The sequence below is a fragment of the Mizuhopecten yessoensis genome, unplaced genomic scaffold, assembly GCF_002113885.1.
Source record: "Mizuhopecten yessoensis strain PY_sf001 unplaced genomic scaffold, ASM211388v2 scaffold11153, whole genome shotgun sequence".
Taxonomy (NCBI): Eukaryota; Metazoa; Mollusca; class Bivalvia; order Pectinida; family Pectinidae; genus Mizuhopecten; species Mizuhopecten yessoensis.
In genome coordinates this window covers 730459-749233 of record NW_018408906.1, presented here as the reverse complement: position 1 = coordinate 749233, position 18775 = coordinate 730459, and the positions used below count along the sequence as shown (strand labels likewise).

Here is an 18775-nt window from a genome sequence, read left to right as displayed (position 1 = left end):
CCCCCTCATTTTTTTCTTCTCTCTCTTAGTCTTACATTCCCTATTATACCTCTAGGACCTTTCTATCACTTCTAAACAATGCTTTTATATAACAGACATAATTTAGCTGTAATTTAATTATGCATAAACATAATTAATTATACCTGGAAATATGCAGTTTATTATAAATGAATATTTAATGAATGAATTGTAATGTGTGAGAGGAATAATGTTTATGCATGATATATTTGCATTTTTATGGAAAAAAATATAAAAAAGTACAAAACAAAAAAAGAAACAGCGGTGATAAAATATTTCGTCACTTACTGTAATTCCAAATACAAATTACATATTCAAATTATATTCAAGTAACATATTATTTTAATAATAGATAAATCGGAGGAAAATACTGTTAGTGGGAGTTCAAGGATGTCTAGCAATAGCACATACATAGTTATTTGTAGACAACAACGACAAAATATTAACAGATTTGCTTTTATTTTGTCTTTAGATTTTTGTATTGTTTCACGGACCATTGGCAATGCCAGTCGTATAGGGCCAAACAACACTGTACAAATATACATTTACGGGAACGATTACATCAAATTAGAAATACAAAAAGGTTGATAATTGCACAAATGTAAAAAATTACATCAACACTGAACGAATTGGTTGTAAAATATATCGACGCACAATAGTGGAACATGACTTTGACGTCACAATAGTGGAACATAACTTTGACGTCATTGCGTTTCAGGTTTGACGCACGATTTAAATATGACAAGTACAGCCGATTTAGACAAAGACCGAGTTGAACTTGAAGGTAAAGGTTAAGAAGTAAAAGAACATGTGATCAAATAACTGTAGTCGCATTAGTATGACTTTTGATATCTTAACCATGAAATGTTCGTTATAAAGCACAGATTGATTAAGTCCGCAAAGTTACATGCATATACCAAAATAATCCGGGAGTTTTGATTGAAGCCCGAGAGAGAGAAAGCGCGCTCAAATTATACTTGAATCTTGCTTTGGTCGATTTCATGGGGTGATGAATTGAGTTAGTCTTGAAACAAATTTAATGAACCAGCCATGTAGTAAAATACTAAACGAAATATTAGTTTAAACTTTATTTTATTATCAATATAAATTTCCAGTAATGCAAACATGATATACATATAGGATTCGAAAACAAGTACAAAGTACTTATGTTAATCCGTCTCCTTTTTTGTAAAACAGCGATTGGACGGCACTGACGAATATTTTGCATATAGATATAAGTATATAGGAGAGAAGAGGATGGAGGAGGAAGAAGGGAAAGAGATGCAAAAGGATTGTAAAGTGTTGTTGGGGGTAAAATATATAGGGGAGTACATTACATTACTGCATTATGGGAGGATAAACTGGTTGGAGTAATTTTGGATATGGACACGTGTCGAGGACTGTACATGTCACTGAGGTATTCAACACACACTAAATTAATTGCATAAAATGAAAACTTTCTATGCCGACCCCTTAGTATTCCGACATCCAGTGGTGAACAGCAACCTGGTGTAATTTAAAATATTAAAAGTATCATTGCTCGTAACTGCAGGCAGATATTGTACACAAAGGCTTAAAATCTAAGTGCTCGCCTTATATTGGCTCTATTGGCTCTATGTCAAAGTCGGCCACTAATCGCTTTGAGGAGACAGTGCCTGTCTGTCGGATGAATCATTTTTGCACTGCTACAGGGAGTATGTAACAAGAAACTCAGTATTGCACGTAAGAAGCTGGCGTCAGGTCTTAATAACTTAAAGTCCACAACATCGGAAAATGAAACAACGACACTCCTACAAAAGATAAAACACTTCGAGAACAAAAGACGTGCCTCTCTGCATGAGAAACGAACAAAGAAATTCCAACGCGACTCCCACTAATCGTAAACCCCGTAAGAGGAGACGGCGCACCAAACATAAATCTACTAACAAAGCAGTCAACAACACAGTAGTAAACCTTTCCGGCCACAACCTTTCAGAACAAGAGAACTCGCTCCTCTCTAAAGGTCTCAATTTCTGTCCTACCCCCAGAAATCCCAACAATGCGGTATTAATTCAGGATATGGAGAGATTTTATAGGCGACTCCGTCTTCGTGTACATTGTGCTAAAGATGAAGATTCAGATGACTCGGACACGGAGACACCTGTAAACACCTTGAAGGAAGTTGAGAAATAAAGCGATACACAGGAGCGCACTTCCCAAATACCATTTCCTTCGCAGAACGCGCCCCATTGGAGAGCGCTCCCAAAATACCATTACACTGTACTACTCATTAGCGCGTCGCGCCCCGGCGCTCAAAGCCTTCTAAAAAGCTGATTTCGCCCAGGCATATAAACACCTTGTTATGCTGCCACCAGAGTCTAATAATAATTGCAAAATGGTTTGACGATATACAGAGGGAAATATATAAAGGAATCGTTTGATATATTTAGGTTTTTTGACAAATCCTGTTTTTCATATAGATAAATCCCACATGTCTGATGAGTTTTGTTTTATATAACAAACTATTTACGCAGAATTCGAAACAATCACATCATCTCAACCAAGTCCGTCAAAGCACAAAAGATGATTCCGCACTTTCATGGAGTTGGCCGGAAAGTTACGACGGGATTATAAATGGGCAGGTAACTGCACCTCATACTCTATACAGGGACATAACTCTGTGTGGCAATATTATGACGTAACGTCAATTGTTCAATATCCCCTTCACAACAAGCGGCTAGCTAAAACAAAACGACACGTATTTTCTCAGGATAAAACCATAGACGAGTATTTAAAGCACCATGGACAACAACAATAACAACCAGGTAAGATATTTTTTTTGGAATTAGAATGTTTCTTCTCTATATGGTGGAGAAATTTGAAAGACTATTTTAATTTGAATAGAATAGAGATAAATTAATTAGTAAAATAATTTTCCTGATTTTGCGGTGAACTTCTCTTGTTAATTTTAAGAACCAGGCATACGATGTCTTAATTTAAAGTTATAATTTTATTTCAAATACACATGCACAAATTATTTCTACATTGAATTTATCTGATGCGTGGTTAAGATGAAAAGGTCCCCCTAACTGAGTGTTTGATTATAGCTACTTTGTATTTTATATCAGATTCTTGACGTATTGGAAGGATGGCCAAGTGATGTGTACGGATTTTTGAGGGGGACACGGCCAAATGGATTGAACTTGTGGGTCACTTTCATGTTGGAGGACAGGGTAATGTTTATACTACACAAAATGTCAATCTTAATAAGCATAATGAAATCCTTTAAATCAATCCGCTAACACGGAAATAAAAATGTCATAATTATCTCGATACTATATTTTGTTTTTCCGATAAAATAAACTTATCATTGTCTTTTTCTTATGTCCGCACTAAAAGTTAAATCTGCTATTTAGTAACGTATTTTTTTTCTTTCATTTAAGGTCGGACTGAACGATACAAACGACGAGAAACAAAGCAGATTGCCTGACATCTGGGAGAGGGAACAGAATGAAATAGATGAGGAGCAGAAATGGGTGAATGAGGAGGAGCAGAATGAGACAGATGAGAAGCAGAAGTGGGTGAATGAGGAGGAGGAACAGAATGAGACAGATGAGGAGCAGAAGTGTGTGAATGAGGAGGAGGAACATTACAACCCGTACCTCCGGTTGTATGCCGACTGTGAAGATTGGGGATATGGTGACGGTATGCCAGAGACATGGAGGCAATAAATCGAGGTAAACTTAAATTAGGTAATTTCACATACATGAATTCAAGATACATGAAAGCGTTTAGTAGTTATTATGAGCTGATTTCAATTCTTCTCAAATTTTCGTTTGTTCTCCGAAGATTTACTTTTAAAATATTACAGCGTATTATTTCTACATGTAATAGATGTGTAACGCATGGATTTAATCTGGTATTTTTCTTTTCCTTTTTCATTTCAGTTCACAAAAACCTTATGAGAAGTCGATCTCGCTAGCGACAAATGAGATGCAACATGTTGAATGCGGGGGCTGTCGGACCCGGAACCGCCCCAGAATGAAAATCGCCGAACTGATGTTTTCACAAAGTAAAAAAAAAGACGTATAATTTGAACATAAGTCTGTAGTTCTTTCAAAGTTTGACATTGCACTATTGACTTTGATATTATTAAACGAAGTATCAAAAGGGACACTATTCGTACATTCTATCCTTGGCTTTGAAGGTTAAGTTGGATGCATGCGGAAGTGAACATTTTATAGAAAAATATCTGTTTGTTTGTACAAAATCTGTTCTTTTTGAGCGATTGAAATGCATCAAAATAGTATTAAATTCAAATTTAGTTGTATAAATATATAATTTGATATATCTATTTTGACTTTTGGTATATTTTTTTCATTTCAATTAGGTTCTTTGTCAAAACAGTTCTCGTGACGTAATGATGACACTTATTGCTTACTTTTTATAAGCTATATGTTGTTCACATAATCTGATTTTTTTTGTCAATAAAATATATATAACATTTGTATGTGTTTGTTCTTGATCTACCTTCCCTATTTTGGTTTATCGTAACATATCTGGCGGGAGATGTCTTCCTTAATAAAATCGGAACTTTTGGCAGAGTGCACAGTGAGTGTTATCTTAACTAATTCCCAACTACAAACATATAGAGATATGACAGTATCTAGAACTATTATCATGATGAACATTGATCATTACATAGAGAAAACTACATAGCATATGACCGAACTGCCTTGCTCTAAATTATCTACGTGGAGATGTGACAATTAAGTAATAATGATCGCGTTAGTTAGCTACTAACTAGTATGGTCTATTACAATGAGTAATCTCTCTCAAATAGCTGTTAATTAACAGAGTAACAATGAATGGTCTGACTCAAATACACATTTAAAATAACAAGCTGAGTAATAACTAGCATACAAGCATTACCGAGTGTACAAAGGGACGTAACTCCTATTCGAGTCGTGACGCGTGTAATAGAGAACATGGCTGAGAATAAAGCGCTATTTCAGCCGTACCGCTCAACTGCGACCCCCCTACCCCGCCCTCACAATTATAACCATTACTATTATCCATATGTTGTAAAGCGCTTTAGAGTAATTTTACAAATTATACAGGGCGCTATATAAATGTTGTATATTATTATTATTATTACGTCGTACATGAGTTCAATGCAAACAATTTCTTAACACACTTACCAACAGTTTTTCTCGTCTAACGACTAAGAAAGAATGAACCGCTAGTGATGATGATTGATGATGATGATGATGATGATGATGGTGATGTTGTTGAAGAAGCCCATCTACGCCAGTCGCTGTAACTTCGTATAGATTTCACACATTAGTTTTTATGTGTCGTGGGAGGGCGATAAAAAGGGGCCAAGAAGGCTTATAATGTATGATTTATGAAAAACCTTTACAGTATTATCTTCTTTACCAGAAAGGAATATATACAAATAATTTTCTTTATTATAAAAGAGTACTTATTGCAAGTGTTTATGTTCTAAAAGGGAGGTATATATACGTTGTTTGTTATGTGACCCGGGTCTCAGACAACCAATTGCACTCACTAACAGTCGAGAAACGACATTACTTCCGTGCATTAATATAGTAAACAGAAATATATGATCAAAAAGTCAAATTTACCAGTTGGCAGGTAAGAAGGAAATCGAAAACGACCTTTAAAGAGGGATATGAAAATATTTATTATAATGTGTGGGGTGGGGCACGAGCATAATTAACCAAGACTGAGTATTTAGTATCATAAATAAGTAACGTCAAGGTCCCACTTCTTTACCTTATGCCCATATTACAAGACGCTTATATGTGATCAACATTTTAGGACTAAAATAACTTTAATAAGATAAAAAAAATAATTTACGTTGTATACGTCTCCCTTTGGTATGTTTGTGATGTCCTTGATGTAAACAAACGTTGTGTGTAATGTTATGTTGAAACTGTTATAATTCCGCATTTTACATGCTATTTTAGACATGTACATTTCAGTCCCTAAAAATCGATCACATATCAGCGACTTCGCAAGTCGCTAATGTGTGATCCAAATTTCAAGACGAAAAATCTAAAAATTGATGATCATCAGAAAAATTATTTAATGTTTACTTGAACCAGAAATTAATTAAATTTCATGTTTATTTCATTGTATTGAGCTATTGTAATTAACCAAGACTGAGTGTCTAGTATCATAAATAAAAGTCAAGGTCCCACTTCTTTACCTTATGCCCATATTACGATTCATAACGTCTATTCAAATGAAATGAACAAATATGACCGAAAGTTTGCTGTTTTCAAAATGAGCTTAAAAACCTAAATAATGCCATTTCTGTTTTTGAAAACATGTATAAATAAACAAGCATATGTAACAGAATGAAAAATGACAGAAATTCAATCGTCACTTAAAGATTGTTTATATAAAACGAAGGAATAAGTCAGGGGGGTCTTTTCGGTCATTTTCAGTTGAAAAGTAATTTGTTTCCTCAATAATTTCCTTTCTAAATAATATTTTGACTTGAAATTTACAACTTCACTCATTTAAGTAGACTTGCATAAATTGCATATTGACTATACACTTTCCTTTTGTTATGAGTTATGGCTTCTGGACACATCTCAAGCTTGGCTTTTTCAAATATCTCTCAATTTTAAGTGAATTAAAAGGTGAATGACACCCTTTATATGCTATAAGTACATGTATAAGATATCAATTATTAGTATTGTATATTATATATATCATATAATATTTGCTCAACACCTGTGGCTGAAGTGAGTTCCAGGTCCTGATTTGTTTTTTCATTTATCAAAGTTCACTTACAACTCAAAAATGACATATTCCCAAACATATTTACTATCAATAAATAGTGATAGAATTACCAATACAGCCAAAACATTAATTAATTTCGTCAGGTGTGATGTATTTTTTCGAAAATATCATAGTGGGGCTCCGTAGTTTTTAAACTGTGCCGCTATATGACGACCTAGGGTATTGAACATTAGTTTATGTTGTACAAATAATTCAACCAAAGTCGAAAAATGATATTATAACGAGTTTAATTTCATAATTTATCGTTATGAACGAATATTACATATAACCGGCAAATTCAGAAATACTCGTACCGTGCCTTGATTTTTTTCTCTCATTCTGATAGTTACACCCCCCGGGGATGTGGAAGTGTAAAGGTCAATAGTTTTCTTAATAATTACTATTAAAGTTAATACTTGAATCAGGGTCATATTGTGAAATTATATTAAACTTGTATTCCATAATTAATTGTTATAAACCAATACTATATAAAAACATGTCGGAAAATTTAAAATACAATCGTACCGTCCCTTTATTTCTCTACCATTCTGACTATAAAAATACACACATAATGTTTTTTGTATTGTTTATATAATAGTTAATATATTCCCAAATATATTTACTATCAATAAAGAGAGATAGAATTATCAATTCGGCCACAACATTAGTTTATTACGTCAGGTGTGATGTATTTTTCCGAAAATATCATAGCGGGCCTCCTTATTTTTATGACTGTGCTGCTATATTTCGTCCTAGGGTGTTAAACATTATTTTTTTTGTACAAAACTTTAACATAGGTTGAAAAATGTTATAATAAAGTTTATTTTCATAATCTACCGTTATCAACGAATATTATATATAAATGTAGCGGCAAATTCAGAAATACTTGTACCGTGACTTGACTTTTTTCTCATTCTGACTACAAAAATACACATATAATGATTTTATATTGTTTATATAATAGCTCATATATTTCCGAACATATCTACTATCAGTAAAGAAAAATAGAATTATAAATACAGCCACAACATTAATTAATTACGTCAGGTGTGACTCATCCTTTGTGGGTTAATATTTAGATAAAATTCTTTTTATTTGGTCAGCTATCTGTTTTTTATTGTTTATAGTATAATCAGGTTTATATTTCTGAACAAAAGAGCCTATAACTGGTTCAATAACTAAAATCTTACTCTTTTCCTAGTCTTCATTAGTGTTCCTTGGTTAGAATGCCTCAGTTTCTGTATAATATGTGTACATATATTAGTTATCGTCTTGATCTTTTGTTCTAGATTTTCATATTGTTCTCCAGACTTTATCATGCCATGAATGGTAGAGTCTAATTTTGTAGATTCTCATTATGCTTCTTCGCCTTTTGTACTAACAGCAATAATTGCTCCCAATCTCTTCACAATAAAAATAAGTCGTATGAAAACCACTGTCCCAACAATAAGGCATATTATTACCACAATATCTCCAACGGAAAGACTCGAGGTTAACCAAGTGGCGTTTTCTTCACTAGCTTTGATAAAGGGTTCTGCAATATTTTGAAATATTTTTTCCTGTCTTTTTGATGCTTCTACCATCTTGTTCAGCTTAAGGTTCGTTTTCTGGTCGGTCGTAAGGAATTCATGATAGCGGTGTTCGAAAAAGTCAAATTTGGGTACTTTAACATCCTGTGCTTTACTGAAGACAGATGATGCTGTAAATCCAAGCTGATTGTTTTCTGCAATGAATGCCTTTACCATCGCCAAGTTTACAAGATGATCGCGTGTCACTTCGGTCTCCTCGCTATTGCATTTCTGGGAAAGCACTCTGTCACTGGTCATGTCATAAGTCTCGATTCTGGCATGGCATGGTATGGTAATAATACAAAGATGGCAGCCTTCGACATCTTCGGTATGTCCTCTTATATTCAGTGAGAGCCTGGGGATATCATACACCGAAAAGCTGTTGTCCGATATCGGCTCTATGGACGGCTCCAGATGGTCACGGAAGTACCTAAAATCACAAAACTTTGCTATTTTATCTGAAGAATCTTTAATGAGGGATGTAAGACAGTTTTCCTTTAAAACTGTTGTGTAAACTAAATTAAATGGACATACCACATGATGAATCCCTCTGCAGTTAGACAATTGAACAGGTGTAATTGGTGAATACCTCCTACCTCCGTAATCGTCAGAAATTATAACATACTCTGGAAGACCTGCTATCTTTGTTGCATGTCTACTTTGTTTGGTTGTTGGAACTGGATACACCATTACCTGGTAGAGATGTGTCTTTCCTAACAATGGTACTACCTGAAGTTTAAGAGTAATCAATATTGTATTTCCTTGCAATTGACAAAAAAAAGAGTTATGATGACCAAAACCGTAGTCAGAAAGTACACCGTGATCTTTTGTATTCGTCATGTCGATGATCTTGTCGTTGATCTCTTTGACGACACTTCTGATGGCTTTCCCTGAAACGAGTAAAGGTGAGAGATAACCTTGTACCAGTTGTTCAATAGCTTGCCCAATATCGCGAAGGTGGTGAATGATGGAATTTGTTCTATTCATCTGAAACATTGCAATTTCAAGTAAATCTATTCCCCGGTTGATGGTGTCAGTATTATTTATTTCAAGATTCTTTATCATTTTAAGAGCCTCGTGATTATCAGAAACTTTCTTCTTTAACCCATTAAAAGGTGAACTAGACAACTTAACAAATGACTGGAAATTCCTTTCGTGGGCAACCATGGTCTTAGCAGTAAGTCTCTGTCATCTGATCAATTCGTTGATATTGGAAGAAACCGTCTCAACATCTTCTACGGTTGCTGTTCCAAATATTGTTTTCGAACTCGAACCAATAATTGAGAGTGGGGCAAACCATTTTCTTCTCTTTTGATCTGGTGATACATGTTTTGGGATGAGAGTTCTGGTCAGGTCCAATAAATGATCAAACGTCTTTACAACCTATAAAAGTCAATAACGAGTAAATTATTGTTTGTTTAATACTAAGGTAAGAAAATACTTTATTTTACCAAAAACGGAACAATAAGTTATAAAATAATTTGCTAATAAATACATGTAGATTTCAGTACTGGTGTTGTCTGCTAGCGCAAAACGTATGTGGAACACCTGTGTAGCCAAACAAAAATAAATTTATCATTTTAGGAAATTAATCACCAAAACGCCTTTGTATTTTATTGATTATACATTTATATTCAAGTATGAAATCGTACCCCTGTTGATGAAGGGAGAAAAAATCAAAATAACATAGCAGGCTATATTGCCGGGAAAATGTCATTATAACCCGTGGATGTATGAAAACTTGGTTGTGATATTCGGGTGAGCCTGGTTTTAGCAGACACCTGTCTTAAGCGGCCAATTTCTGCCGGTCCCTTGGGTGGCCTCTTAATACAGGTTTGACTTTATTTTATTTTACCAAAAAAACCGAAAACACAAGTTACAAAATAATTTGCTAAAAATACATACCTCTGCATTCAATGAAATAATGAAATTTGACATCGACATTGCTGACATGCTGCATTCACTGTCACCCGGGTTTCCTGTACACTTCATTGGAGGCATACCAGGATCCGCCATTTGGTAATGCAGCCATTTGTTTGGCAGTGTCGGCAGATCTAATGCGAAGGTATGGTACCAAACGCTGGACGAACTCTGAATTGTTCCTCGTGATTTAAAAATCACGCCAGCGTTTGTCCGCTTAAGATCACTATCGCCAGCTGCCAATCCTATCAAGAAAAGTACTGTGATGTATGATATCATCTGAAAATAGAATTGTTTGATGTGATTAATGGTGGCCATGGTAAATTATCAATTTAACATTCATATGATGTTTTCCGTTCCTTTAACTTGTATCTTATATACATTATAAGAATCAATAGACTATATGACCTATTAAAATCTATGTTAATACCCTATGACGAAATCCACAAAACATTTAAATAACTTATTTTGTCAGGACAATTTCATAATAATTTACGCTTCTCATTAGAAGTCAGTTGCTGAATTGCTAGGCAAGAATTGTCTGCTGTTCATGAACTCTGAACTAGCTTCCTTTAAATATTTCCACTACATGTCTGTCAACCTTAATAAGATATTATTGAAATATTTCTTACCTTGAACAGTTTTGTTTATGTACGAAGATGGATAAATTCGCAAATAGGTATGCAAAACTCGCAAAGAAAATTCAATGCAACAAAGAGTTGTATTCGCTTTCGAATCGAAGAACGAACTGATTTGAAACGATTCTGCCCCGGATTTTATAGTAATGATAGAGTTAATCCTCTATTGAGAAGCGTTAATCCCATGTCAACTGTCACGTGAAATAATTGTGATAATAGCACAGGTTTAAGGCGGGTGTTTCCGACAGTTTCACGCTTCAGGCGATTAAAACAGTACAACTTTCTTCAGAGAAACTCAAAGAGACCCCTCGGGCGTATGGAACAGGAGATAAGGTGTCATCGGTGTGTTCTCCTTTCTCCCACTTTTTTTTAAAAAAAACATAGAGGCAGTAATGTTGTGATAGCAGTTATAGTTTGTTTCATATATATTTTACCTGGTTTTTACCTGTGTTCTCCCACATTATCTCTATCATATATACAGTCCTGTCATATACATGTAGCTTTTATATAGTCTATTTTCATCATTTTTAGACATTTTTTTCATATCATATACCATTTTCATCAGCTAGATCATACAAAACAGTAACGTGAAATCCACAAATATATACAACCAATCTTTTGCATTTAGAGTGACATTGTGATAAATGTGCTTGTTATAGAATTTTTATTTGGTGCTTTGCTAGGATTTCTTAAAATCATGGACTTATCTGTGATTTTTATTGACTTTCCAATATTTCACCTTTAGTAAGTTAGTGCTATTATATTAGTTTTATATCATGTATCTTTGTGCATGTGTGTATTTTATGAATATGATTGAATTGATCAACCAGCGCTGAGTATTCCATGTGTACATGTAATTAATTCGTTTTATTTATTTTCATTCCTAGCTTTGCATCTGTTATTGCATATTTATTAATATAATACATGATCTCTGTCTTTACTGATTTTATTTGTCATACATTTCTAGCTAAATTTAGTTCTATTTTATGAAATCTATATATAACATACATGTAAATGCATAATAAAAATTTATAAAATTGATTTTATATGAAATTAATAAAAGCAGATTTTCAGTTAATGTATTTTGATGTGTTTTTATTAAGTAATAACTTGAATATTGTATATATTGATTCATAATTCTAGTAAATATTACGAAAAATCAGGAAATATATTTGTTAAATATTCCTATAACTAACACAGTATTTCCTATTGGTGAACAGGTAAATACAGGAAAATAATCTAATATTGTCCCAAACATATTTACTTTCAATAAAGAGAGATAGAATTACCAATACAGCCACAACATTAATTTATTACGTCAGGTGTGACTATTTTCCCGAAAATATCATAGCGGGCCTCCGTATGTTTTTTAAACTGTGCCGTTATATGTCGTCCTAGGGTGTTAAACATTAGTTTATTTTGTACAAATAATTCAACCAACGTCGAAAATTGATGTAATAACGAAGTTTATTTTCGAAATGTATCGTTATGAACGAATATTATATATAACCATATCGGCAAATTCAGAAATACTCGTACCGTGCCTTGATATTTTTCTCATTCTGACTACAAAAATGTACATATTATGTTTTTTATGGTTTATATAATAGCTAATATATTCCCAAACATATTTACTATCAATAAAGAGAGATAGAATTATAAATACAGCCACAACATCAATTTATTATGTCAGGTGTGATGTATTTTCCCTAAAATATCATAGCGGGCCTCCATAATTTTTATACTGTGCCGCTATATGTCGTCATAGGGTGTAAAACTTTATTTTATTTTGTACAAATAATTCAACCAAAGTCGAAAATCTGAGTTTGAATTTTTGAGAGAGAAAAAAGAAACTAAATATGTGTAATTATCGTACAGGTTATGTGTGTTATTTTCCGTGATATAATCCAGGTAAAATCCGTAGTCGCTCTTGACAGGATATGAGTAATTATCGTTCAGGTAAGGTGTGATATACTCGATGAAATAACTCAGGTAAATTCTATTCGCTCTAATTGGCAGGATATGGGTAATTATAGTACAGGTAAGACTAGAAATAGGTGTTTAAGTTAACCCTTCAGGGTACCATCAGAACACTTTCTTGATTAGTTCTCATAATAACTGAAGGTATAAAATTCAGGACACAGACCTTGTCTACTCAGTTTGAACTCATTTTCGAATTCGAATACCACCTTACCAAAGATACATAACACTCTGGATTAATACATTTTGGAACATAATTGTCAGCAGACAAAGTGAAGTTGAGATCACATCATTCTTTAGATATTTCTAATTAGCACTTTAAACTTTAAAATAGAGATCACCAGATTACTGTAAGGACATTTACTAAATGTCATATCTTATTCGGCCTATTTTTTTTATTTATCACTCAAATGAGATAAAACTTGGCTCAGAAGAATAAGTTCAAATTTGAGATTAGTTAAGAAATAATAAAAAAAAATCCTTCTTAGGACCTTCAGAAATAGGTCACAGGAGATTACGGGTGCTTTTATTTAGCTTTTTCCTCATAAAATCTGTTTTGGTTGAGATATCTTCATGAAATTTCAGGAACTACTCTCCTTATGCAAATATAACGAAATATTAACACTTGGTTTACTTACTCTGAGTTTGATTTTTTTTCAATATCTGGTCATCACTCCCACACTAGGGCCGCGTTCCCACGGCGTGCAAGAGAAATCCAGAACGCCGATCTGCGCGCAGTGGAATCGCAAGCATCGCCGCGGCAACGCAGTGGCATCGCCAGTGAACGCGGTTGGATCGCATAGAACGCCGAGCGACGGCGCGCACTTTGAGCATCCCGAAAACAAACGCCGTCGCTCGGCGTTCTGATAAGAGGGCAGTGGGATCGCTGTGAGGTCGCCGTAGCAGCGCAGTTAGGTCTCCTATAACGCCACAGGATCGCCGCGGGCGCGCACAGAGGTCGCAATGCGAACGCAATGGTTAAAGGTGGCGCTTGCACGGCGTTCTTTGAGATGACACTGTGTCTCTACCGCGCTTATACGCGCCGTGAAAACTCGATGCACGCAGTGGAAGCGCCATGAGGGCGCCATGAGAGCGCAGACAATTGCCAACTAGATCTCCGTAGGAACGCGGTAGAACGCCATGGAGCTCCGTTGAAACGTAAAGGTCGCCGTGAGAACGCCGTAACATTGCCATCTTCATGAAAAATATCAATTTTTCCTGCGATCTCACGGCGCTCTGCGAACTTTAACAACGCCGTGCAATCGCAGTGGCAACGCGGCTAGGTGTGACAGGGGCTTAACCTGGCGGGTGAATCCCCGCCAGAGTTAGACTTGAGCCATAGGTAGGAATCGTGTGCAGATTGAACATTTTATAGAATGATATATTTATGCAATGTTGATATCTCATATCCTTTAAAATGTAATTCTGAAGAAATATGCACTATATGAAAATGAAATTGTATTGCTATTGTATTATAGTGTTATAATGTGGTATGGTGATCGGATATAATTTTTGATTATAATGGTATATATGTGAAATATTAATGTTTTATATCCTTTATTATGTTATTCTGAAGATAACTGGAAAATATCATCAAGATATCATGAGAAATGAAGAAAGTATGCCCCAATATTTACTTGGAGGGGACTTCCCCACCAGTAAAGGCTTGAGACATACAGTAAGTTGTCATGGTGGTCAGCGAACTGTTTTTTTTTTTATAATGATATATATATGAAATATTAATATAGTATTTTTTTGAGTATGTTATAATGAAGAAAACTGGCAAATATCAACAAGACATCATGAGAAATAAAAAAATTATGACAGTTTTTGTCTGGTGATTCCTTGAAGACTGCCTATAAGTTATCGGGAAAGGCGGACAACTCTTGGTGTTAGGAGTTGCTATTGTGGCAAGATATACATTTTTGCTATTATGGTGTGTGTGTGTGAAATATTTATGTTTTATATCTTTTATTATGTTATTCTGAAGAAAAATGGTAAATATCATAAGATATAATGAGAAATAAAGAGATTATGACCCCTTATGTGCTTGGCGGGGACTTCCTCCACCAGTATAGGCTTGAGACCTGGTGGTCAGAGGACAATTTTTTGTATAATGGTATATTTTTGAAATATTAATATTGAATTAGGTTTGGTAGGTCATTCTGAAGGAAAATGGGACAATATATAGAATCGTTTGTTTCTATTGTGGCGGGCTAATGCTACTAGATGGTCAGACGCCTTAATTACGCAGCCCCTTAAGTTAAAGTGTGCCATGCGGTATTTCAACAAAAATATATACCGTTTTATACCTGTCTGAAAGTCGGCCACAAAATATCGGAATTGTTGTTGTCTTGCTCACCTGTCATTGATTTAACAGCTGTAACCTTCAGAGATGGCTACGTTGTTATGTTTAAAAAGGCTGAATATCATAATTTCACCTAATGAATCTTCATTGAAAGATTTCATCTTATTTTTCTTAATCTGATTTTCAAATGATATCCCTCGTTTCGTATCGCTTTCCACCATTTCATGCTAAATAATGAATATCAAGAACTTGCCTCTTAGTTATTCGGAAAACCTTGAAAGTAGGTCAAGGTCATTCATTTGAACAAATTGGTAACCCTTCATTCCAGTATACTTATAGTCAAATATAGCATCACATCAGGACATCAGGTATCTTAGATATGTACAGGAAGTCATTGGCACTTGACAGCTTACGAATAGCCTAGAAACATCAACCTTGGCCTCGTGGTTAGTCAATAAAAGTCCTTTGAAAGTTACAACAACTTTGACCCCTGTGACTTTGAATGCAGCTCCAGGTCATTCGTTTAAACAAATTTCATCCCAGCGTAGCCAAATATCACCCCCCTCTGTCTCTTGGTCGTTCGGTATACGAATAATGATGACGAATGCCACATCACGGCACAAATTCACATTGACATTCACATTGAGAATTTAGTTAAGATGTTTCGTGCAGGCAGGTTCTGGTGAGAAAAAAAGCATCTCTCCGGCACTCACATTCCGTTGGACCACACTCGGCCATTTCCGTGAGCATGCGACGTAAACGGGCGAAATGATCCGATTGCAAACATATGTTTTAAAGGATTTTGCCAGGCGTCTGCCTAACGTAGCCGTGAAGCCGCGTCCCAATATTCAGAATTGCATTCATAAGTTTAATTAGTTCAAGTGGGATCTGGTGGGCTAAAATGGTTACAGTCTATATGTCAATGAAACTGATATAGAAAACAGAAAGCAGAGACTGTCCTTTAACGGAGTTTGCCGATATGTTGCGATAGAACAAACACATACAAATGTTAGATATATTTTATTGACAAAAACATCAGATTATGTGTACAACATAGCTTATAAATAGTAAGCAGTAATTGTCATCACTACGTCACAAGAATTGTTTTGACAAAGAACCTAATTGAAATGAAAAATGTATATACCAAAAATCAAAATAGATATATCAAATTTTGTTGATACAATTAAATTTGAATTTAATACTATCACTCAGAATGAACAGATTTTGTACAAACAAATATGTTTCTATTAAATGTTCACTTCCGCTTGGATCCAACTAACCTTCAAAGCCAAGCACAGAATGTACGAATATGGGCCTGTATGATACTTCGTTTAATAATATTAAGTCAATGGGCATTGTCAAACTTTGAAAGAACTACAGACTTATGATAAAATTATACGGCTTTTTTTTTTACTTTGTGAAATCATCAGTTCGGTGTTTTCATTCTGGTGCGGTTCCGGGTCCGACAGCCCCCGCATTCAACATGCTGCATCTCATTTGTCGCTAGCGCGATTGACTTCTCATAAGGTTTTTGTGAACTGAAATGAAAAATGGAAAAAAAAGATAAAAACATTTGTGTTACACATCTATATGCATTATTTCAGAAGTGTATATTTACATGTAGAAAGACAATTACACAGTTATATTTTTTAAGTAAATCTTCTGAGAACAAACGAAAATTAGAACTGACATCAGCTCATAGTTTGTGAAATGGCTGTACCTCGATTTATTGTCGCCAGGCCGCAGGCATCCCGTCGCCATACCCCCAATCTTCACAGTCGGCATACAACCGAATGTAAGGGTTGTAATGTTCCTCTTCCTCATTCATCCCTTCCTCCTCCTCATTAACCCATTTTTGCTCCTCATCCGTCTTATTCCGTTCCTCCTCCCAGATGTCAGGCAATCTGCATTGTTTCTCGTCGTTTGTATCGTTCAGTCCGACCTTATATAAAGGAAAAAATACGTTACTAAATAGTTAATAATTGTTTAGAGCGGACTTTAAAAAAGACAAAAATAAGTTAATGGTGTCGAGATAAATATATAATTTTCATTTCCCTGTTAGCGGATTGATTTTAAGGATTTCTAGATGCTAGGATTGACATGTTGTGTACTTTAAAGCTTACCTTGTCCTCCGACATGAAAGTAACCCACAAGTTCAATCCGTTTGGCCGTGTCCCCCTCAAAAAGCCGTACACATCACTTGGCCATCCTTCCAATACGTCAAGAATCTGATATAAAATGCAAAACGACTGGTATTAACAGATAACTCGGCTAGGTAAACATTTTACCATGCAGAAGATCAATTCATTTAGAAATAATTTGATCAAGTGCTATAAAAATAAAATTGATGAATTATGACATCATAATTATGCTTGATTCATAAAAATAACAAAGCAATTTCACCACAAAATCAGGGAAATTATGTCATTTAAATTAAAGTATCTAATTTCTATTCAACTTAAAATAATCTGTCAATTTCATCACATTATAATTATGTAAAACAATATTTTTTTTATGCTCAAAATGTACCTTACCTGGTTGTTATTGTTGTTGTTCATGGTGCTTTAAATACTCGTCTATGGTTTTATCCTGAGAAAATACGTGTCGTTGTTTTAGCTAGCCGCTTGTTGTGAAGGGGATATTGAACAATTGACGTTACGTCATACTATTGTTGCGCAGAGTTATCTCCCTGTATAGAGAATGACGTGCAGTTACCTGCCCATTTATAATCCCGTCGTAACTTTCCGGCCAACTCCGTGAAAGTGCGGAATCATCTTTTGTGCTTTGACGGAGTTGGTTGAGATGATGTGATTGTTTCGAATTTTGCGTAAATAGTTTGTTATATAAAACAAAACTCATCAGACATGTGGGATTTATCTATATGAAAAGCAGGGTTTGTCAAAAAAAAACTAAATATATCAAACGATTCCTTTATATATTTCCCTCTGTATATCGTCAAACCATTTTGCAATTATTATTAGACTCTGGTGGCAGTATAACAAGGTGTTTATATGCCTGGGTGACAGCAGGTTTTTAGAAGGCCTTGAGCGCCGGGGCGCGATGCGCTGATGAGTAGAACAGTGTAATGGTATTTTGGGAGCGCTCTCCAATGGGGCGCGTTCTGCGAAGGAAACGGTATTTGGGAAGTGCGCTCCTGTGTATTGCTTTATTTCTCCACTTCCTTCCTCTATGTGCGAAAGTAGCTTGAGATTTTACGCTACAATATTTGGATCCAACGATTTATAATTTATGAGATGGTATCAAGTTAAAATATGTGCTATAGTCCAGATAACATACTCTTTATCATTTTGGACGAAACAGGCTCTCGTACATGTATGCATTTAACTCACAGAAATATGGACCTCAGCCCAAAATAAAAATATGTTAGGTGTGTGTCAAGGCAGGGATGTGTACCACACATCCCTGGTCAAGGGGTGGTTAACATCCCATTATGTTAGCCAAAATATCAGTCAAAACTGGAAAAGAATATCATACTTTAATGGGCATCCATTTATTTTAATCATTGCACTGAAGATAATTCTGAATTT

At 34.9% G+C, this 18775-nt stretch overlaps 3 protein-coding genes across 4 annotated transcripts; 1 reads left to right on the top strand and 2 right to left on the bottom strand.

Moving 5' to 3' along the window:
• The first annotated feature begins 2709 nt into the window (after window positions 1–2709).
• Window positions 2710–4272, top strand: LOC110467002 (ribosomal biogenesis protein LAS1L-like). The gene is made up of 4 exons (XM_021523856.1): window positions 2710–2822; window positions 3126–3230; window positions 3441–3734; window positions 3945–4272. The coding sequence occupies exons 1-3, from the start codon at window positions 2799–2801 to the stop codon at window positions 3726–3728; spliced, it is 417 nt and encodes a 138-aa protein (XP_021379531.1). The 5' UTR covers window positions 2710–2798; the 3' UTR covers window positions 3729–3734; window positions 3945–4272.
• A 2555-nt stretch (window positions 4273–6827) lies between these two features.
• LOC110467003 lies at window positions 6828–11029 on the bottom strand. Of its 2 annotated transcripts, XM_021523857.1 has the most exons (4): window positions 10934–11029; window positions 10287–10580; window positions 9679–9764; window positions 6828–9271 (listed from the first exon to the last, which is right to left on the bottom strand). In XM_021523857.1, exons 3-4 carry the CDS (start codon window positions 9707–9709, stop codon window positions 8169–8171), a joined length of 1134 nt encoding a protein of 377 aa, XP_021379532.1. In that variant the 5' UTR covers window positions 9710–9764; window positions 10287–10580; window positions 10934–11029; the 3' UTR covers window positions 6828–8168. The 2 variants fall into 2 exon arrangements, with proteins under 2 accessions (XP_021379532.1, XP_021379533.1); XM_021523858.1 differs by having other exon boundaries at window positions 6828–9764.
• Window positions 11030–16326: 5297 nt separating this feature from the next.
• LOC110466992 lies at window positions 16327–17873 on the bottom strand. The gene is made up of 4 exons (XM_021523835.1): window positions 17762–17873; window positions 17351–17455; window positions 16948–17169; window positions 16327–16765 (listed from the first exon to the last, which is right to left on the bottom strand). Exons 1-3 carry the CDS (start codon window positions 17783–17785, stop codon window positions 16954–16956), a joined length of 345 nt encoding a protein of 114 aa, XP_021379510.1. The 5' UTR covers window positions 17786–17873; the 3' UTR covers window positions 16327–16765; window positions 16948–16953.
• Between the last annotated feature and the right edge of the window lie 902 nt (window positions 17874–18775).